At 43.8% G+C, this 23,883-nt stretch overlaps 1 protein-coding gene across 6 annotated transcripts in view; it reads right to left on the bottom strand.

Moving 5' to 3' along the window:
* The window catches only part of LOC129818518 (retinoic acid receptor RXR-alpha-A-like), a 168,014-nt gene that overhangs the window by 55,977 nt on the left and 88,154 nt on the right, over nucleotides 1–23,883 (bottom strand). For all 6 annotated transcript variants that reach the window (XM_055874502.1, XM_055874505.1, XM_055874504.1 and 3 more), the window contains exon 3: nucleotides 13,276–13,514. In XM_055874502.1, coding sequence (XP_055730477.1) covers nucleotides 13,276–13,514 — 239 coding nt within the window. The remainder of the gene's footprint in view (nucleotides 1–13,275; nucleotides 13,515–23,883) is intronic.

Below are 23,883 nucleotides of genomic sequence, written 5' to 3'. Positions count from 1 at the left end.
TAAACACCCATTCTTCCAAACAAGCTATTGCCCAATGGAATGATGATCATATTATGAGCAAAAAAAACTGCTTTTTTAGTCTACAAATGGCGTCAGACATTACCCAATGGTAAATCTACAGGTTATGATCTCATGGACAATGTTTAATACTTCGCTATGCTGCTCCCCAGATAGCAGCTCCACTGAAATACATATTTAATTGGTCACTGGAAAAAGGGACACTTGCAAATGTATGGAAGCATGCTAAACTGTGTCCAATCCCGAAAGACAGCAAAGAACCAATTACTCCTCCCAATAGTCGACCAATTAGTCTACTCCCTTCTCTCAGTAAGATATTGGAGGGTATTGTGAGTAGACAAATATGGGAGTACATGGAAAAGAATGATCTGATTACAGTCAATCAGCATGCTTATCGCAAAAACCATTCCACTACTACTGCATTGGTGGACATGACTGACCAGTGGCTCAATGCATTTGATTTAGTGGATCATGAAATAATTTTGACAAAATTAATGCATTATGGGTTTAAGGAGGTAACATTGAATTGGGTACAGTCATATCTAACTGACAGGAAACAGTCATCCTATATCAATGGGTCATTTTCTTCCCCTCATGCTTTAAACTGTGGAATACCGCAGAGCAGCTGCCTTGGGCAACTTCTTTACTCAATATTTACCAACAACCTTCCTTATGACTTATCTGAAACTCAAGCTACTATATTTACAGATGATACTACAATTTATACAGCCAGACAATCGGTTCAACAGGTACAGCAAGCACTACAAGTAGATCTAGGAAATATCAGGGAGTGGGTTTGCTGGAACTAACTTGTTAAGTTAACTAACTTGTTAACTTGTTATGTTGGTCTGTTCCACCAGGAAAAGGCAAACACAGCATGGGATACAATTAAGTATGGGGGGAGTACAAATTGAGGAAGTGGCAGAAACCAAACTACTAGGAGTGCAGCTTGACAACTGCTTATCATGGTCGTCTCAAATAAATAATCTATGTAAAAACAATATTTTTAACAGCATGCTAGATCAGAAGGATAGCTAAATATTTACTGGGAAAGATTCTTAAGCAAATAACCCAAGCATTACTTGGGAGTCAGGTGAACTACTGTTCTGTGGTCTGGGGAAATGCATCAGCAAGTTAAATTAGGAGGCTGCAGATTGAACAGAACAAAGCAGCAAGGATTGTTATAAGGTGGAGATATGGTTATTCTGTTGTAGTCATGCTCAATGCTCTTGGTTGGTCATCAATCAACAAGATAATTGGAAAAAAACATGCTTATTTTATTTCATAATGTACACCATTTAAAACGGCCAAACTGTATTCACAACAGTATTCAGTTGGTAAGAGACAGACATTCAGTAAATACTAGGAATAGATTGTCTACCATCTATGTGTTATCTAGACAGAAAAAATAAATAGGCAAAATAACATTTTGATTTAGAGCAACTAAGTAATTGAATAATTTATCTGAGCAAACCAAAAACCTTTCAATATATAAATTGCAACAATACTTTAGAACCATTTAAATATAATAAATTAGAAGGTTGTGTGGGACTAAGGAATCAATCTATCTTTTTAGACTGTTAGAGTATTTATCTGGTCAATATGTCAGAGTATTATGTCTGTTTGTAACAGTGTGTTTATATGTGAAAATGTGATCATATTTGAAATTGTATTTGAATGTTTAAGGACTCTTGGAAGATTAGTCCAAATGAGGACAAAAAGAGATCCTAATAAAATAAAATGAATCCCTCTCTTTCTTTCCGCCTGCCTCTCTCTCTCTGCCTGCCTCTCTCTCCATCTCCCTCTCTCTCTGCCTGCCTCTCTCTCTCTCTCTCTCTCTCTCTACCTTCCTCTCTCTCTCTGCCTGCCTCTCTCTCTCTGCCTGCCTCTCTCTCTCTCTCTCTCTCTCTCTACCTTCCTCTCTCTCTCTCTGCCTGCCTCTCTCTCTCTGCCTGCCTCTCTCTCTCTCTCTCTCTCTCTCTACCTTCCTCTCTCTCTCTCCCTGCCTCTCTCTCTCTGCCTGCCTCTCTCTCTCTCTCTCTACCTTCCTCTCTCTCTCTCCCTGCCTCTCTCTCTTCCTGCCTCTCTCTCTCTTCCTGCCTCTCTCTCCCTCCACCTCTCCCTCTTTCCGCATCTCCCTCTTTCCGCATCTCCCTCTTTCCGGATCTCTCTCTCTTTCTCTGCCTTACCCTCTCTCTCTATCTGCTTCTGCCTGCCTCCCTCTCCTTCTCTCTCTGCCTGCCTCTCTCCTTCTCCCTCTCTCCGTCTCTCCAGCTCTCTCTGCCTGCCTTTCTCTCTCTGCCTGACATTCTCTCTCTGCCTGCCATTCTCTCTCTCGCTCTGATCACACGATGTTCACAACCCTATCATCAGTCAATGATTAGGTAATAAAAACAGACTATAAACATAATAATAACATATTGGCAACCAACCCAGGCGCTTATTTATAACATATTTACGGCATAATAATCAACCAAATGATACTTCAATCACAAAATAATTTCAATCTTAATCATGAACCAATAAATAACATCATAATCTTGAATAACAATCAAATTATAAACCAATAGCGACATTATGAAGAGACGTGTTTATTTCTTGGACCTGCTTGTTAGATATGATAAGGAGCATAGTCATTTCAAAATTGTCTGCAACTCTAAACCAAAGCCCAGTCCCTGACAATCACTGACTGATGAGAAAATTATATGAGGGAGAGAGCTAGAGTCAGATGCAGTTGACACTGACTGTTTTCACATTTCCAAACTAAAGAGCCTGGTTAACCGTTCAACAACAAGTCACATATGATGAAGATATATGCCAATTTCCATGGGCCTTCAGGCTTACAGAACAAAATGGCCTCCAATTTCACTGGAACAATTTACAAGGTCAGGAGGATAATTGGGAGTTGTGCGATGGAATTAAATTGGTCCGGAGCAGACAATACTTTCCACAAGGTCAATCTGAATGAGAACTGTACTGTAGGCATCAAGGGAAATATGGATGGAATGATATTGTGCCAGTGTCATATTGAATTAGCACCAAACCAACGCTTCTGCAAAGCGATGAATACTGTCATGACAACTCACAAAGGAATCCAGTGCTATTTAGTGTTTCCTCAGCTAATGCAATACCAAGTCATGTGTTTGAAATAACTACTAATCCTTGAATGAAATTAAACCAATAAAGTCTAATTGATGGACAGTCCTCCGATGATTCAGTTGGTCCCTCAGTCCAATTTATCATTGCTACTATATTTGTGACACACCACCTGGATTCGGTCCAATGTAGCAACATTTGAATTATTATTTACTTATTTTTTTACATAGGATAAAAGTAGAGACTCCAAGCTACAAAATGGTATATCATACACTGCAGTTGAGGAACAATTGGAAAGTAATTCTGCTTTGAAAGTTGATAAACTTGTAACCCACTTTTGAGAAAATGGCATGTGTCTACGCCTATTCAGCATCATTCACACCCTCTTAAGCCACCAATCTCTTTAGGGATTCACAGTGTAGTAAACAACCAAAGATTGAAAGTAGTAGTAAAAAGTAGTAGTAAAAATATACTTTATCTAGTCCTTGGCCTATATCCTAATGTGATTTTGGTGCAGGTCATGTTGTTCTTCACATTACAGTCTCTGGTAAACACACACTATATCAAATCAAATCTATGTGTATTTGCCACATGCACAGGATACAGAAGGTGTAAACGGTACAGTGAAATGGTTACTTGCAGTTTGGAATATTTTCTTTAGACATGTAGCTAGCTAGCTAAACAATGAACCATAATCCCAACTCTAATGCCGTGTTCAAAACAACTGGGAACTCTGAAAAAAAAATGACCTCCGAATGGTCATCCAACTTGGAATTCGTACTCGGGAACTCGGGCCTCTTTCTAGAGCTCAGACTTTCCGACCTGAAGATCACAGACGTCCTGATTTTACCTCGTATTTTTCAGATTTCCCAGTAGTTTTGAACGCGGCAATACTACCATGCATTAATCTGCAGGTAGCTAAAGCTAACCAACTACATTCAATGTGCGCTAGCTAGCTAACATTATGCTAGCTAACAGTAAGCTTTAACTTGCAATGAAAACAACTTTCTGGCAAAATTAGAAACGTACAATATCTGAAAATGTAGCTAGACTCTTACCCGTATACATGGATGAACGCTTCTCCCTCTCTGTCATGGATGCCATGGTTGCCCTTCGTTTGAAGATGTAATCCAGAGACAGGTGTTTTATACAACAGCCTTCTGTGTGTTATCTTTTTGGACTGTCTGCATTTGGCAATCATTTGTATCTGCCAAGGCAGCAGCTACTCTTCCTGGGGTCCAGCAAAATTAAGGCAGTTTATACAATTTTAAAAACATTACAATACATTCACAGACCGTGTGCCCTCAGGCCCCTACTCCACCACTACCACATATGTACAGTACAAATCCATGTGTACGTGTGTGTATAGTGCGTTATAACGTCTTCATTAGAAGACGCTACAACATCTGGTTCAATTAAAATGTTTTTACCTAAATCAGGGGTTTCCTCATTATCTGATTCATTTTCAGAGTCTGCATGGCACAATCATCCTCCAGAAAGTAGTCCATCACAACTTTTTCCCACTGAGCTTTGTCGATAGCGCTATTAACTTCAGGATAGCAATGTTGAGAGCAGTAGGAAAACATTTTCAGTTCATGATATCTTAAAAAAAAGCCGCAGTAGACAGGATTATACACACATACTGAGCAGCTCATGTTATAGAAGCAAGCTACATGGCAGACCAATCTGAACTCATCTCTCGGCATGTCCAGCCTATCCATTATCTCAGCCAATCATGGCTAGCGGGGTGGTTCTTGTTTTTTAGGTGGCTAAACCAACTAGGCTTGTAATTTAACATTTGTATTCGTACTTACAGATGGCATACACGTTTGTTATTAAGGCACATGAAAGCTCACATGTTCCAGACGGCATTTCTGCAAAAAAATATACTTATTTTGATAAAAAAATAAAAACACTTTCAAATGCCTCTCCTAGGAAGGAGTGATGTGCAACATAAGCCTAGTTTATTGAAATGGGTCAAATATTTTCCTCCATCGACTGTAAAGATACTATGTATGACTAAACAACATTTTCTGGACTAGGGCTGTTATGGTGACTGTATTACTGCCACACCAGCGGACACGAGTCATGACCGCAGTCAAATTCCACGTGACCGTTTATTCACGGTAATTAGGCTTCTCCAAAACCGTGCTCTGATGCTGCTGATGGTCATTAGTGGCCCACCAACTTGTGAACTGCCAGTCACTAATGGCCTGGTACTCAGTGCTCTATTGTCCCTCTAATCACTCTGACATCAATGCAAAAGCACGTTGCGCAACCTTTCTATAGGCTAAGCAATTTCATGAGAAAAGTTTTGATGGCTTCTATTTAAAAGAGGAGGATCCCATCAGCTTTCTATAGGCTAGGACTACTATACACTATATATACAAAAGTATGTGGACACCCCTTCAAATGTTGTGGATTCGGCTATTTCAGCCACACCTGTTGCTGACATGTGTATACAAACAAGCACACAGCCATGCAATCTCCATAGTAGAATGGCCTTCCTGAAGAGCTCATTGACTTACAATATGGGACCGTCATAGGATGCCACCTTTCCAACAAGTGAGTTCATAAAATTTCTGCCCTGCTAGAGCTTCCCTGGTCAACTGTTAGTGTTGTCATTGTGAAGTGGAAACGTCTAGGAGCAACAACGGCTCAGCCGCGAAGTGTTAGGCCACACAAGCTCACAGAACGGGACCGCCAAATGTTGAAGCGCGTTAGGCGTAAAATTTGTCTGTGCCTCTGGAAGCAACATCAGCACAAGAACTGTTCGTTGGGAGCTTCATGAAATGAAATTCCATGCAGCCACACAAGGCTAAAATCACTATGCGAAATTCCAAGTGTTGGCTGGAGTGGTGTAAAGCTCGCTGCCATTGGACTCTGGAGCAGTGGAAACGCATTCTCTGGAGTAATGATTAACGCTTCACCATCTGGCAGTCCGATGGACTAATCTGGGTTTGGCGGATGCCAGGACAACACTACCTGCCCCAATGCACATTGCCATACTGTAAAGTTTGGTGGCCGAGAAATACTTGTGAATGATGTACTATCACTTGTGAATGATGTATTATCACTTGTGAATTATGTATTATCACTTGTGAAGGATGCCGTAAGGCAAGAAACAGCACATGCCGTTTAAAAAAAATCATAGTCGCACACATTATGTGCACATAGCCTACAGAGCACATAGCCTACAGAGCACAAACCCTACAGAGCACATAGTCTATAGAGCACATAGCCTACCGAGCACATAGCCTACAGAGCAGATAGTCTACAGAGCAGATAGTCTATAGAGCACATAGCCTATAGAGCACAAAGCCTACAGAGCAGATAGCCTATAGAGCACATAGCCTACAGAGCACATATCCTACAGAGCACATAGCCTACAGAGCAGATAGTCTACAGAGCACAACGCCTATAGAGCACATAGCCTACAGGGAAGATAGCCTACAGAGCACATAGCCTACAGAGCACATAGTCTATAGAGCACATAGCCCACAGATCACATAGCCTACAGAGCCGATAGCCTATAGAGCAGATAGTCTATAGAGCACATAGCCTACAGAGCACATAGCCTACAGAGCAGATAGTCTATAGAGCACATAGCCTACAGAGCACATAGCCTACAGAGCAGATAGCCTACAGAGCACATATCCTACAGAGCCTAGTGAAACGTGTTTTTATAAGCCCAGTCATTGTGCAATCACATGTGAAAAAAGAGAAAAGAATCCACTTTAAAACATGGTAAACATAGGCTCCGTGTGAGTTTCAATTTTGGACAAGATCATTTTCACCATAAAAACGCAACTACATAATAAAGCATTCCATGCATCTTCGCAATTGCAGACATACGTAAGACGGCCTACTATTTCTAATGTGATGATGAGTAGATTAGATAGTCATAATTTAGGCTAATAATATAACTCAATCACTGTTCGCAAAAAAATACTGTTCAATGTACGGCTGAGCGCATATTGCGTAGAGTAGACCTGGGCTACATCAGCTACGGTTCTTCTATGGGAAAAACGTGGCCTTTCATAAACACATTTCATGCAATTCTACTACACTTTATACAACTGGAGACATTAGCAGAATCTTTTTTAATACGACAAATAACGGTAGCCTACTCTGCTGACACTGACAAACAGATCAATAAAAAAGACGATGTCCATATACTAGACCTACAAGAACGGAAGGCACACATACAATTTGACATCCATCTAAACTGGAGGAGGAAATGATTGTAAAAAAATGAACTTTAAGTAGCACTGACCCAACCAACAATGATAAATAGTGAATATGTGCAGTGCGCACTCACCAGGGATATTTCCCATGCTCTCCAGTGGTGCCAATAAGATAGGCTATACTGTTATTCGCTCAATTAAGTTCAGAATTTGTCTTTTCATTGTCTTTTCATTGTCTTCTCTTTACAGCAATAACCACTGTTTTCCCACGATTGTATTTTGAAATATTGCGATATGCCTGGCTTGGCCTCTCAGACACACAGTCACAACTCAACAATAATCTGCCCAAATTGCGTGCGCTGTCTTTCCTTCTGACCGTAGACAATAAGATTCGAAACAATTTATTAATTCTAAAGGAGCGAATGATCCTCTGTGGCCAAATGATGCCTTAGTAGCCTTTTACAAATTATTTCATGTATTTCTGTATAGACAGGAGTAGGCAAATTAAGATTTATAATTTTGGCTATTTAATTAAATTGACTTTAGGGAAAGCTTAGCTTCCTCTTTCCTTATGGGTGTGCTGCCTATGGATGCATATTAAAAACATTATAAAAAAATAAAAAATAATCCACCCATAGGCTATATGTAAAGAGCAGATTAAATTAAGAATAGTCTGATGGGTGAGAATATTATCAAGTGCTTGTCAAATTGTGAATGAGAGACTGATGAAGTGTGAAGAAACAGAGCAGAGCTCATGCCTTTCATGCAACTTTTTTCAAATCGTCATTAGAGTCGCATCATGCAGCCTTAGAATGTATTAAATATCAAAACATAAAGCCCATCGCTTGTAGAACAACTGAAGTTGCATAAATTACTCTAAATTAAGCATATAGGAGGATCTGATTCTTTATTAACCGCTCAACACAGAATGTGAAGGTGCACACTCCTTCAGAAATCATTTGGAGAACATATCCTTTCTATTTTACTCAGCTATGTTCAATTGTATTCTTCATACTATAAAATGATCTAAAATAATGCTACAGAATTCTAAGCACATTTTGACTGCTAAATGAACTAGTTTAGCCCACAGCCATATGACATAGCCAGATCAGGGCCTAACAAGGTTAACTCAGAGTATGCTATTCTGTTCTTCTGAAATAGACTACATTTTCTTCATATCATGTTTCTTTAGACTTGTCTAAAATAAATTATGGATTTATTGTGATGGTGTAGGCTATATTAAATGGATTTATTGTGATGGTGTAGGCTATATTAAATGGATTTATTGTGATGGTGTAGGCTATATTAAATGGATTTATTAGGCTTTTTAAAACGTATATGTTCCAATGGTCTGCATCAGCGGCTTGTAGACTAGGGTGAAAGCCAGGAGATGCGAAACGTGTTTATGTTATTTGCATGACAATAACCGGCTGACAAAATGTAATGACTGCCACAGCCCTAGTCTGGACACATCGCTGCTGAAAACAATCTGTTGGAAGCTCGATTTGCTGCTTGACTTGTTGTTTTCTCTCTTCCCACAAACCCCAGGCTCAATGATGACTGTGAAATAATAAAAACAGACATGTTCTTCATTAGATCCTGTATGAAACAGTCTGAGACAAAGCCAGAGCTTGACTCCTGTAATCTAGTCTCCTAGTTGACTCCTGTATCCTAGTCTCCTAGTTGACTCCTGTATCCTAGTCTCCTAGTTGACTCCTGTATCCTAGTCTATTCCATCCACTCCTAGTTACAGACCACAGTTCTTTAAATTTGGTCTGGTTGAATGGTTTTTAAGAGCAGCTTATATATGTTAATTTTAGGTGCATATAAGCATTCACTTTAAGAACCATTTAAGGTATGTGGAGTAGTGTATGTGTGTGTTGTGAGTGATGTAGTGACTCATTTTGGGTTTGCAGAGTTTGTGTGTGTGTGTGTGTGTGTGTGTGTGTGTGTGTGTGTGTGTGTGTGTGTGTGTGTGTGTGTGTGTGTGTGTGTGTGTGTGTGTGTGTGTGTGTGTGTGTGTGTGTGTGTGTGTGTGTGTGTGCGTGCGTGTGTGTGTGCGCGCGCGCGTAGGGTCAGACTGTCTTTGCAGTTTTAAGTTGTAAAGACCATACCACCAGATGCAAATGACGCCCTCAGCGACCTTTTGGGTAGGTTTAAAATAAATGTGTTGCCCCCCGAGGCATTTCAGTTAGAGGGGCCTTGGGGGCCAGTGTGTGAAATCAAACCCCGGTGTTGTGGTTTCTTCCCCTCAGAGTAGCCTCCCTCAAACACAGCTGGCCTTCACTGAGGCCCTTCATATGGATGCAGGAGGTAGACGCATTATCATGCATGTACACTGAATCTGGTTTAGGGGTTCAACTCAATCCCTGTGCTCTGTGACTCTGTAAATCTGGACCAGGTATGCAATGGGGTAACATATTTTGTCTGGATACGGACTGCATGTAAACTACATACGTAGGTGCCATTACGCTGTAAGCGCATGGCGAGAAGCAGAAAAGCTCAGGTAATTGCTACCTAGAGATGACTTTGGGTAAAAACATATTGGCCTGCCCATTTGGTGTGATTGACATAGCATGGGTGATGGTAACTGCTCTCCTGGGACTCTCCACATGGCTCCATTGTGTGCCCATTAGGACCATGTCCCCATGATGTCATAGAGCGTGGCTGGTGCCTAAACCAGCTCTCATCAAAGACCAGCACATTGGAGTGGAGCTTTATTACTCCCACACAGGAAGGGGCTGCAGTCCATTCTGCTCTCCCCCACTCCATATATACTATATTATAGCAGTGTGTTTTGCCCCAGTCTCCTAGCGACCCTTACCTAAACAAGATGTACCAAAACGGGTGCATGACATCACCGCAAGCAAATTTATACGTTATAAAGAGCATTCTATTTCTTGTAAAACATTGACACCTTTTTAGCATTAGTATGGCCTCAGCTCCAGAAACACACACAACAGGCTTTATGTTAAGAGTTGTGGGCCTGTATGTCCCAGACTTTTTGGAGTGGAACAGCGGAGGTTGGAGAGACAGAAACAGGAGTATTTAATGAAACGGAAAGCACTCGGTATCTGCCACTGACTGAGGACAGAGGATCCCTTTCAGCAGAAATGACAGCCAGACAGCATTGTCTATTGTCATTGGAAGTGTAAAATTAGTTCCAGTCCTGGGTAATCTGTGGTGGCTGTGATAGAGTGATGGCTGGAGCGTCAGAGGCCCAAACTCAGAACAGGACTGGACAATTTCTTACGGGCAAGGCTGTGGTCTGGCGCTCCCCCCAACCTACCTCCCCAAGAAATGTCTCCCAGAACATACCAGAAAGGGGGGATAATCCCACAAAAGACCGTAATAATAGAGAAAAAACACTTAAAGAAAGAAAGACATGGAGAGAAAGAAAGAAAGGGTATCAGTTTCGACTAAGTGAGGAATGTTCTCCCTAGGAACAATGCAGACGATATTTTAATCTTAAACAATATACAGTGCAAAAAGCCGGCTCACAGAATGAATGTCAGTCTAAGCACAGACAGACATGGTGTCGCTAAAAAAGTCTAAATAAGACCTCAGCTCGAGGTCCAGAGCCAGTCAGCCACTAAGTTTGCCTTGGTTCTGGTTCTGATCTGCAAGTTGGACTGACTGATTGTCACGTTCCTGACCTATTGTTCCTTTTTCTTTTATTTATTTAGTTGGTCAGGGCGTGAGTTGGGGTGGGTTGGCTTTGTGTGTTTTTTGTATTGTCTAGGGCACAGGTGTCAAACTCATTCCACGGGGGGCCGAGTGTCTGCGGGTTTTCGCTCCTCCCTTATACTTGATTGATGAATTAACATCACTAATTAGTTAGGAACTCCCCATACCTGGTTGTCTAGGGCTTTATTGAAAGGAAAAAACAAAAACCTGCAGACACTAGGCCCTCCGTGGAATGAGTTTGACACCCCTGGTCTAGGGTGTTGTATGGTTTAGGGGGTTAAGTAGAGTAGATGGGTTAGTGTTCAGTGTAGGTGTCTAGGAAAGTCTATGGTTGCCTGAATTGGTTCTCAATTAGAGACAGCTGGTTATTGTTGTCTCTGATTGGGAGCCATATTTAAGGCAGCCATAGGCTTTAGCTGTTGTGGGTAATTGTCTATGTCAGTGTGTAGTGGTCAGTGTTAGCACTATTTCTGTTTATATAGCTTCACGGTCGTCAGTTTGTTGTTTTGTTTCGTTCGTTGCTCTTCTCAAATAAAAGAAGAATGTATTTCTCACACGCTGTGCCTTGGTCCTCTCTCTCTCCCTTTGACGATCGTGACACTGATAAATGTAAGATGTGGCTAGTCTTAAGGACAGGTTGATCTTCTACATGTGGTTTGATGGCTAGAATACAAGATGGTTGACAAAAGAAAAGCAGTTCATGTCCTTTCCCATGCCATGTCCCTCTTGGCACTGTATGTATAAATATGAATGTGTGCGTGAGGTAGGGAAGTCTCTAAATTGTGTGCACGTGTACCTGTGTTTGTGTGTGTCCAGTGTACTGTATGTGTGTGTGGAAGGTCATTGCAGGTGGGGTATCGTGTTGCGGATCCTGGGAGGTTAAATACAAGAGGGCACAGAGAGTGGCGAACTCGTTCCGCCCGACTGCTCCTGAAAACCGCCAGTCAGCCGAGTGTTAAGAGCAAGAGGCATTTGCCGTCTGACTCAAATCACCTTCCATCAGAGAAGCTGTGCCTCGTGACCGCAGGGCCAGGGCACCTTTATCCCTCCAACAACCCTCTCTAATTAACTGTAGACACTCACCAGCTACCAGTCATCTCACAACTCTCTCTCTAACCAAATGTAGCCACTACCCTTACCAGTCAGCCACCATCCTCTCTAGTCAGCCAGCTACTAGTCAGATCCAACCCTCACCAATTACCACCTTCCACCCTCACCACCTACCAGCAACTGTCCCTCCACCCAAGATTTTCCAATTGTGAGTTTCATTGAGTTCATCTCTGACTGAAAGAGGTGAGTACATGTTGGCGCTGAATCATCCCGGAGAACATATAACTCAAACCTTCTCTTACAGACCTTGAAACGTACACGGAGCCGAGCAAAACCAACAGTAGCCGTTGCTACTGTAGCAAACATTATATTCAACCTGCATATTGAAAAGGCAGGATCGAGTCCACATTGCAGATGAAAGCACAGGAATTAAGAAGCGGAGGAGGAGAGGAAGGGGAGGTGGGGCTTTCTTTCTAGCAATGGAAGAAGAATGCAGAATTGGGTTCTCTCTCAGAAAGTGCCCTTAATCCACACTTAACTCTATTACATATGGGACGCTTTGGTTAGGAGCGCAAAAGCCAGGGAAAACCATTCCAATAACAGCGCATCGCTGACTCCCTATTTAACACAATTATTAGCAAACACAAAAAGGCTGTTACTGCATTTTGGGGAAACGTTTTTAGATTTGGCTTTGAAAGGAAACTGGGCCACGGGAAGCTTTGATGTCTTAATTATGCTTTTTTTCACCACCATAGAAACTGGGGTGCTTATTGATGGAACAGAAGAGAGAGAGGGTGGGACAGAGGGAAGGAGAGAGAGATAGGAGACAGACAGAGAGAGAGACCGAGAGAGAGACGGTCAGAGAGAGAAAAGAAGGAAGGAGCCCGATAGCTGGGAAGAGAGAGGGAAGTAGGGTGAGAAAAAGTGGAAGAGAGCAGGATGGGGTGAGAGATTGAAGAGATTAGGTCAGAGAGGGAGAAGAGTGAGGGACAGAGCTTAAGTATCAAACTGTGAAAAAGAAAGGGTCACGGAAGAGCCCCCCGTGCACCACAGGGCCCAGTCCTAGGGCAGTTGATTTACGGTTGTCTTCGGGTTGGTCAGGCAAGTGTGTGACCGGCATCTGTGTGCTTGCACCTGTGTGCTTGTCTGCAACATCTGTGATGTGTGTGTGTTTGTTATACAGGTATGAGTGTGAGTGTGCATGTGTTTGTGTGTGTGGATCTATGACAGGCCTTACCTGGGGGCTGACACTGGGGCCGTAGCCCATGCCGGGCGAGGACATGGAGTGTGGGCCCATGGGGGAGCTGATGACAGAGAATGGCGAGCCCAGGCCGTTCATGGGAGAACTCAGGTTGCTGATGGGAGAGTGCAGGGAGCCCGAGGGCCCCATGGAGGACGGGCTGAGCAGGGATGGGTGCATGCCCCGGTGGGACGTGGGAGAGCCCAGGGGAGACGAGGTCACCTGGCCTGATGAATCTACACAAGAGAAGAAAATGTGTCAGAATAAGCAGCGTCATTAAGACGTATTTTCGGGGTTATCAACATCAGCATCATCAGCAGCATCATCAGCAACATTATTTTCAATGTACTCTCAACGAGAGCAGTCTGTTATATTAATCATTACCACAACTGTCTAGCGGTATTAACTTGCAGTAAAAGCCTATAACTTTAGGATCTATTATGCCCCATACATTACACTGGATGTGATGAAAGACACCTTGCATTATAATTGTGGACAGCTGAGTGTAGCCATCTAAAGGCTTGGTGCCTGAAAATTACACAACCAATCCCATCTAATCTACTTCATGGTCCATATAGCAGCAATCTGCACAGTCGCAGCTTGTTATGCTTCTCCCTGCCCACCTAAACCTCACGCCTCAGCGCCTCCTTTGGCTGTCTGCAGAGACAGAGACACAACCTGCAGCCCAGAGCCACAACCCTGACCCTGACCTTTTCACATCATAGCTGAACTTGAGCTCTGCTCTGCAGGGCTGGAGGACGACAGACAGACATACACTGAGTACACAAAACATTATGAACACCTGCTCTTTCCCTGACATAGACTGACCAGGTAAATCCAGGTGAAAGCTATCCCACTCTAAAGGTTCTTCACAAGAGAGAGCCTTCCTTTGCTCCCACTGTTTATTTATTTATTTTTATTTATTTTACCGTTATTTTACCAGGTAAGTTGACTGAGAACACGTTCTCATTTGCAGCAACGACCTGGGGAATAGTTACAGGGGAGAGGAGGGGGATGAATGAGCCAATTGTAAACTGGGGATTATTAGGTGACCATGATGGTTTGAGGGCCAGATTGGGAATTTAGCCAGGACACCGGGGTTAACACCCCTACTCTTACGATAAGTGCCATGGGATCTTTAATGACCTCAGAGAGTCAGGACACCCGTTTAACGTCCCATCCGAAAGACGGCACCCTACACAGGGCAGTGTCCCCAATCACTGCCCTGGGGCATTGGGATATTTTTTAGACCAGAGGAAAGAGTGCCTCCTACTGGCCCTCCAACACCACTTCCAGCAGCATCTGGTCTCCCATCCAGGGACTGACCAGGACCAACCCTGCTTAGCTTCAGAAGCAAGCCAGCAGTGGTATGCAGGGTGGTATGCTGCTGGCATATGTTATTCACTGGTCCCTCTCTCTCACTCTCTCTGTGTCCCTCTCTCTCACTCTCTCTGTGTCCCTCTCTCTCACTCTCTCTGTGTCCCTCTCTCTCACTCTCTCTGTGTCCCTCTCTCTCACTCTCTCTGTGTCCCACTCTCTCACTCTCTCCGTGTCCCTTTCTCTCACTCTCTCTGTGTCCCTCTCTCTCACTCTCTCCGTGTCCCTCTCTCTCACTCTCTCCGTGTCCCTCTCTCTCACTCTCTCCGTGTCCCTCTCTCTCACTCTCTCTGTGTCCCTCTCTCTCACTCTCTCTGTGTGTGTCTCTCTGTCACGGTGTATGTGTGTGTCTGTCTCTGTGTGTGTGTCTCTCTCTCTGTGTGTGTCTCTCTCGCTCTCTCTCTGTGTGTGTCTCTCTCTCTCTCTGTTTCTCTCTCTCTCTGTGTGTCTGTCTCTCTGTGTGTGTGTGTGTGTGTGTGTCTCTCTCTCTCTCTCTCTCTCTCTCTCTCTCTGTATGTCTCTCTCTGTGTGAGTGTCAATCTGTGTGTGTGTGTGTGTCTCAATTCAATTCAAGGCACTTTATTGGCATGGGATACATATGTTAACATTGCAAAAGCAAGTGAAGTAGATAATAAACACAAGTGAAATAAACAACACATGTTAACAGTAAACCTAACACTCACAAAAGTTCCAACATTTCAAATGTCATATTATGTGCAAATAGTTGAAGTACAAAAGGGAAAATAAATAAACATACATTTGAAGTCGGAAGTTTACATACACTTAGGTTGGAGTCATTAAAACTATTTTTTCAGCCACTCCACAATTGTCTTGTTAACAAATTATAGTTTTGGCAAGTCAGATAGGACATCTATTTTACGCATGACATAGGTCATTTTTCCAACAATTGTTTACAGACAGATTATTTCACTGTATCACAATTCCAGTGGGTCAGAAGTTTACATTCACTAAGTTGACTGTACCTTTAAACAGCTTGGAAAATTCCAGAAAATTATGTCATGGCTTTAGAAGCTTCTGATAGGCTAATTTACATAATTTTAGTCAATTGGAGGTGGACCTCTGGATGTATTTCAAGGCCAACCTTCAAACCTTTCTTGACATCATGGGAAAATCAAAAAGAATCAGCCAAGACCTCAGGAATAAAATTGTAGACCTCCACAAGTCTGGTTCATCCTTGGGAGAAATTTCCAAATGCCTGAAGGTACAACGTTCATCTGTACAAAAAATAGTACGCAAGTATAAACATCATGGGACCACGCAGCCGTCATACCGTCAGGAAGGAGAAGCATTCTGTCTCCTAGAGATGAACGTACTTTGGTGCGAAAAGTGCAAATCAATCCCAGAACAGCAAAAGACCTTGTGAAGATGCTGGAGGAAACAGGTACAAAAGTAGCTATATCCACAGTAAAACAAGTCCTATATTGACATAACCTGAAAGGCCGCTCAGCAAGGAAGAAGCCACTGCTCCAAAACCGCCATAAAAAAGCCAGACTACGGTTTGCAACTACACATGGGGACAAAGATCGTACTTTTTGGAGAAATGTCCTCTGGTCTGATGAAACAACAATAGAACTGTTTGGCCATAATGACCATCATTATGTTTGGAGGAAAAAGAGGGAGGCTTGCAAGCCGAAGAACACCATCCTAACCGTGAAGCACGGGGGTGGCAGCAAAATGATGCGGGGGTGCTTTGCTGCAGGAGGGACTGGTGCACTTCACAAAATAGATGGCATCATGGGGCAGGAAAATTATGTAAATATACTGAAGCAACATCTCAAGACATCAGTCAGGAAGTTAAAGCTTGGTCGCAAATAGGTCTTCCAAATGGACAATGACCCCAAGCATACTTCCAAAGTTGTGGCAAAATGGCTTAAGGACAACAAAGTCAAGGTGTTGGAGTGGCCATCACAAAGCCCTGACCTCAATCCTATAGAAATGTGTGGGCAGAACTGAAAAAGCGTGTGCGAGCAAAGAGGCCTACAAACCTGACTCAGTTGTCAGGAGGAATGGGCCAAAATTCACCCAACTTATTGTGGGACGCTTGTGGAAGGCTACCCGAAACGTTTGCCCTAAGTTAAACAATTTAAAGGCAATGCTACCAAATACTAATTGAGTGTACGTAAACTTCTGACCCACTGAGAATGTAATGAAAGAAATAAAAGCTGAAATAAATCATTTTCTCTACTATTATTCTGACATTTCACATTCTTAAAATAAAGTGGTGTTCCTTTCTGACCTAAAACAGGGAATATTTACTAGGATTAAATGTATTTGGCTAAGGTGTATGTACCCTTCCGACTAAATATGGGTTGTATTTACAATGGTGTTTGTTCTTCAATGGTTGCCTTTTTCTTGTGGCAACAGGTCACCAATCTTGCGCTGTGATGGCACACTGGTATTTCACCCAGTTGATATGGGAGTTTATCAAAATTGGATTTGTTTTAGAATTCTTTGTTGATCTGTGTAATCTGAGGGAAATATGTGTCTCCAATATGGTCATACTATCACGACTTCCACCGAAGTCGGCTCCTCTCCTTGTTCGGGCAGCTTTCGGCGATTGACGTCACCGGCTTTCTAGCCATCGCCGCTCCATTTTTCATATGTCCATTTGTTTTGTCTTGTTCCATACACACCTGGTTTTCATTCCCCAATCAATCTACATGTATTTAGTCCTCTGTTCCCCATCATGTCTTTGTGTGTAATTGTTCATTGTTAACGGTGTATGTTCACACGCGATACTTTTATCATTTATGTTCCGTGTTTTTGGGCACTTATGTCATTTTTTGTGCCTATTATTGAACGGAATAAAAGTGCACCTGTTTACTCTACCCTGATCTCCTGCACCTGACTTCGCCTCCCTTACACAGCCTTAACACATACATTTCGCAGGAGGTTAGGAAGTGCAGCTCATTTTCCACTTCATTTTGTGGGAAGTGTGCACATAGCCTGTCTTCTTTTGAGAGCCAGGTCTGCCAACGGCGGCGTTTCTCAATAGCAAGGCTATGCTCACTGAGTCTGTACATAGTCAAAGCTTTCCTTAAGTTTAGGTCAGTCACAGTGGTCATTAATGTGTCAAGTAATTATCTTTTTATTTTTTCATGATTTGGTTGGGTCTAATTGTGTTGCTGTCCTGGGGCTCTGTGGGGTCTGTTTGTGTTTGTGAACAGAGCCCCAGAACCAGCTTGCTTAGGGGACTCTCCTCCAGGTTCATCTCTTTGCAGGTGATGGCTTTGTTATGGAAGGTTTGGGAATCACTTCCTTTTACGTGTTTGTAGAATTGAAGAATTTATAGAATTCTTTGTAGAATCTTTTCTGGATTTTGATCATTAGTGGGTATCGGCCTAATTCTGCTCTGCATGCATTATTTGGTGTTTTATGTTGTACACGGGGGATATTTTTCTAGAATTCTGCATGCAGAGTCTCAATTTATTGTTTGTCCCATTTTGTGAATTCTTGGTTGGTGTGCGGACCCCAGACCTCACTATAAATGATTCAAGTATTTTTTGCCAGATCCTAATTGGTATGTCGAATTTTATGTTCCTTTTGTTGGCATAGAAGGCCCTTCTTCCGTTGTCTTTCAGCTCATTCACAACTTTGTGGAAGTTATCTGTAGTGCTGATCTATAGGCCGAGCTATGCATCGTTTTTTGTGTGCTCTAGGGCAACGGTATCTAGATGGAATTTGTATTTGTGGTCCTGGCGACTGGACCTTTTTTGGACAACCATTATTTATTATTTTTGCTGTCAGGCCCCAGGTCTCGCAAAATCTGTGCAGAAGATCTAGGTGCTGCTGTAGGCCCTCCTTGGTTGGCGACAGAAGCACCAGATCATCAGCAAACAGTAGACATTTGACTTCAGATTCTAGTAGGGTGAGGCCGGGTGCTGAAAACTGTTCTAGTGTCCTCGTCAATTCGTTGATATATATGTTGAAGAGGGTGGGGCTTAAGCTGCATCCCTGTCTCATCCTACGGCCCTGTGGAAAGAAATGTGTGTGTTTTTTGCCAATTTTAACCGCACAGTTGTTGATTGTCTACATGGCTTTTATAATGTCCTATGTTTTTTCCCCAACACCCCTTTCCATCAATTTGTACAGCAGACCCTCATGCCAAATTGAGTCAAATTATTTTTTGAAATCAACAAAGCATGAGAAGACTTTGCCTTTGTTTTGGTTTGTTTCTTTGTCAATTTGGGTGTGCACGGTGAATACATGGCCTGTAGTACGGTAATTTGGTAAAAAGACAATCAGACATTTGCTGAGTACATTGTTATCACTGAGGAAATGTATGCGTCTGCTGTTAATGATAATGCAGAGGATTTTCCCAAAGTTGCTGTTGACGCATATCCCATGGTATTTATTGGGGTCAAATTTGTCAATTTTATAGATTGGGGTGATCAGTCCTTGGTTCCGAATATTGGGGATGACGTTAAAAGGTTTAAGTATAGCCAATTGGAATTTTTGGTCTGTAAATTTGATCATTTCATTGAGGATACCATCAACACCACAGACCTTTTGTTCTGTAGTTCATTCAGTGTAATTGTAGAATCCATCTCTCTGTCTCTCTCTCTCACACACACACACTCTCTCTCTCTCCCCCTCTCACGCTGCATATCTCTCTTTCTCTCAAATCTTATTTCCGTTCTCTCATTCTCTCTCTTCCTTTCTCCTTCATGCCTCTTCCTCTGCTACATACCTTGTCAAGGTGGCTAACAACATAAGCTGGCTTTCAGTGCACCTTCAATAAGAACTTTCCACAAACAAATGTGTTTGTGACACTCCAATTTCCATGCTGGAGACCTGGAGGCATTATGCAGTGATTGAGAGCAGGTCTCATCCATCCTGCCATGTTCCATAAGGGTCTGAATTCCTCCGTTTTATGCGCAGCAAAATAAAACTGATGGATTGCTCAATAGGTGACAGTTGAGAATAACAACAAGTCCAGTTGGGAGCGTTCTCCAGCAGAGCTTTGTCTCACTGACATCACAGGCCGGTGTGTGTGTATGTGCGTGTGTATTGTAGTTACTTCCTCAGTGACAGGGGGACATGGTGGGGAGGCTTTGTGCCCCTCGGTCTCTCCTGATCAGCAGGCTTCCTAGCAGCAGCCAGGTTGTCTGCTCAGCCAAGCCAAACACTTCCCCTGCGTCCTGCTCTCCTCACGAGCACTTCCTGCAAACACGCCACTACCTCACAGTGACACGCACACAGGCTGGGAGGGAGGGGCGGCCCTATCCACTCCCAAACAAACATAAAGCCATTTAATAAATGGCCAACTAATCTCCATGTATATCAGTTCTAGAATGAATCCTCGGACTGATGATGTTCAAGTGTTTCCGTCCTCATAATTACATTTTCTTCCTAAAATAAAATCAGCCCAATTCCTAAAAAAGCTCTGCCTGAGCCAGCACTTCCCCAAATCCATACACCTATTGGGTTTTAATTCAGGGAGATAAAGCAGGCTGTGGTATTAGGGCTGCCAGTCTGTCATTGTGGGGCTTCAGCGGGGGGGTTGCAGGCTAGCTGACAGAGAGAGGAGAGGAGGCCCAGGTTGAGGCAGGCAGGCCCACCCTCAGGTTGATGTGAGAGAGCCAGGAGGTGGGGCTCAAGCCTTTTTCTCTCTCTCTGGCTGTCATCAGGGGACCAGGGCTCTTTGAAGAGACCAGAGCAGGAGGACTAAAGAACATGACTGTATGGCTGCTGAGTGCTGACCTTGCTTTGCATCAGGTTGATTCTGTGTTTAGTCCTAAGTGTATGACTCCATTTAGTTTTGTTAACCTCATTTACTATAAATGGTTACATTGTGCTGTATGTGTGTGTGTGGGGGGGGGGGGGGGGGGATACCAGAGCAGGATTATAGATGGATGAAACGGGCTCTGGCTCTAATCGCACAGCTGGCGGGAGAGGGGACAGCCGGGGGGGGGGGGGGGGCTCTACTACCACAACTGCAGTCTCTGACACCATGACTACAGTGACACTGCTGAGCTGACCACTTTCATACTCCTCTTAAAAGACAGCAGGAAGAATCAAATCAATATATATGGTGCTTCTACCCTGCTACTACTGGGTCTATTGAACCTGTATCAGCTATGACTACCTGTAGCTCCTCCCAGCTCTACTAGCCCTCTACTAGCCCTCTACTAGCAGCTCACTATGCTTTCATTCCAGCTCATTTTGTCTTTCACACTCGTTTTTGTCCCGACCTGTTGGGCTAGAAAGTGAAACATGTTTTACATGCCCTCTGAGGAAACAGGGCAAGCTCCAGCAACTGTTTGTACTACCTGCACCACACATACATATGCTCACAAGATTAGATAAGAGAGTGTAAAAGAAAGCTAGAGATGTGGGAGGGAAACGGTGGCAGCATCCAAAACATGTGTGGCAGGCATCCAGGTCCCCTCTGTGCCAATACAAAAGGTTGACTCATGTTTTGATGGGGAATAAAAGTGTTTGAGTTCTCTTGTTCTGAGAGGCTTTCAGCCTTGCCTGTCTGTCCCAGGCTGTTGATTGGCCCACGCTGCTGGGCACACAAAAGCACAACTGACAGATACAAATGAGCAAATTAGGGCCCATCTCAAAGGCAGGCGCCGGCAGAGTTCAACACTAAACCCTCCACACGGGCAGGACTCTCCCTTGTGCTTTCCCCCTTCTTCCCTCCCTACGTATGTGTGATGTCTTTGTAGAAACCAACCAAGTCCTCTCCTTCAGCTGATGTGTTACTGCATCATTTTTTTTATAGGATGTGATAGGAGCTGAGACCGAAGATGTTGGTGGCTCTCAGTATTCTCATTCTGTAACAGGAGGCCTGACACTATACAGGAGTCGCACTGGGAGCAGGCTGGGAAGGGGAGTGGGGTGGGGGGTGTCCCAGAGATAAACGGGGGGGGGGGGATGAATGTCAGGGGAGCACACCCCCAGAGACATGAAGGAAGGGAGGGAGGAAAGGAGGGAGGGAAGGAAGGAAGGAGAGGAGAGCCTCCTTAGAAGCACGGCCCAGGACCTCACACAGCAGTGGAAGACTGCCAGAGACCTGACTGCATGACTAATGTCTGCACTTGAAAAGAAATTGGGTTCATTTATTAACTGTCCTCTCTCTCTCTCTCTCTCTCTCTCTCTCTCTCTCTCTCTCTGTCTCTCTCTCTCTCTCTCTCTCTGTGTGTTCTGGATGGTTGAGAGTACAACTGAGCCACAGAAGGTTGACGTTTAGTTTATCTCTATGGAACAGTTACATCATCATCATGCATGGAGAACAAAGCCACTTTGCATTCCTCTGAGGCAGAGAGCATAATAAAACCAAGCCCAAACCATCCTCATTGGCTCACAAGCCCATTCTTACAAAGCAGAGTCTGTGCTCCAAGAGTTCTGTGAAGAGACACTCAATAGGTTGGATCCTGTTAGTCTGTACTGGTGTTTAAACATAAGGCTGTTGTTCAGTTTCAAAAGACCAGGGATTATTAGTTTCAACACAGGGGACCGGTGAGTCAGTAACTGACGACCCGCTTGGCCATGTGCTTTCAGAGCTGTGTGTGTTGGTGGCAGAGATGGGATCTAGGATGGGTTCTTAAGGCACCGCAAGACCATCAGCTCTGTGTTAAAGTGCCTCTGCCACAACCAGGTGGTCCTGCATTAGGAATAAGAACACCCCCGAACCAGACTCAAACAGAGAGAACCTAGGGAACACAGTCTGTTCCCAGCGCCTCTCTCATCTCTCTCCCCAACTGCCCCCCCTACATAATTCAACTAGCCAGCGTCACCGAGGAGGATTTGGTTGGAGGATGTGGGGGAGAGAGGGGGGATGAAGTGAAAAGAGAGTCCCTGAAATCCCTGAACAACACAGACGTCTAGTTTCCATGATGCAATCCTCCTTCCTGCAGTCCCAGGATGACTCAACGTCAATGCCCACCACACGCCACTCTCTCCAGTCACTTCACTCTGACATTGAAATACATACAGCAAATGCCGACCCATAGACCTCTCTAGAGCCATAACAATGTCATAAAGACATCTCCAAGAAGCATAAGACTGGTATGGAGATGAGCCTTGGAGCCGTATGCCGCCTTAGCAGGGTTCAGTCTCAGAGCCTATGCACAATGGCTTTTCCATGCTGCGCTCTTGGCAGCGGCCCACTCTAGAAATGATGCCATTGCTGAGAAACAGTCCAGGAAAAAAGCGATAATTTCACAGATTTTCACAGCCACGTTCTCAGCCCCAACACCAACGGGAGCCATGTTAAAGCTTCCATCCTCCTGGTGAATCACTCACACGTTGTCCGCCATCATTACAGTGGCTATGCTAATAAACCAGCGCTGAAGTTTGGGCTTTCTTGTTGACGCAGCCTTGTGCCGCCACATCCCTCTTAAAAGCTCCACGCAAAATGTATTATTCACAGAGATGTTTGGAGGTAGGATGTATGTAGGAGAGGCAGCCCTGTGCAGGCAGCTGCAGCAGTGAGGATGAAACAGCCGTCATTAGCATTTCTCAGGGAGGTTCTGGAAGGAGGGGGAAAAAATAACACCGGCCCAACAGACCCACGCCGCCGTTGCATAAACCCAAGGCCCAAAAATATAACTTCATTGGAGTGCTTTACCTACTTTACCTCTGATTCAGCAGAGAAATGGCAAGAAACTACTTCTGGTGTTGTGTCTGCCACAGATAGGAGAATCCAGGATGCTTGGCCAGAATAGTGCCAGACCACCATATTCTCCTGAGTGACAATATCATACTTTCATTACGATCCCCCTCACACTCTTTATCAATAACTGAACTACTGCACTGCTTATTATTCTGAATTTCTCAATGCAGGATAAATTGTGTGTGTGAGTGTGTTCACGTGTTTACTCATTAATCAGGGAGACTCTTTCTCTGGGTTTGTAGAAACAGGCTAATCTGGTCCACACAGTTTTAACAGTCAGAGTAAATATTACAGTCCGGTGTGTTTACTGTGTGGCAGGGGAGAGCTGGGAAGACAGGATAGGGGGGCTAAGGTCCAGCCAACAGGGGAAGTAAGCCTACCCACTGGGCACACACTGGTTAAATCAGCGTTGTTTCCTGTGCCCAGTGGGTAGCCATGGAGGAGGATCACGTGACGAGGCATGGCAAAACTCCAAGAACAGACTCTCTCCATTCATCTGTCAACTCACAAAGAGCAGTTAGACATAGTGTGGGGTGTTATGGTAAGGACCCTGGGCATAAGAGGCTCTTATTCACATCTAGACC

Source organism: Salvelinus fontinalis, chromosome 21, assembly GCF_029448725.1.
Source record: "Salvelinus fontinalis isolate EN_2023a chromosome 21, ASM2944872v1, whole genome shotgun sequence".
Taxonomy (NCBI): domain Eukaryota; kingdom Metazoa; phylum Chordata; class Actinopteri; order Salmoniformes; family Salmonidae; genus Salvelinus; species Salvelinus fontinalis.
The sequence above is the reverse complement of the archived record's forward strand: the minus strand, read 5'-3'. Positions and strand labels throughout refer to the sequence as shown.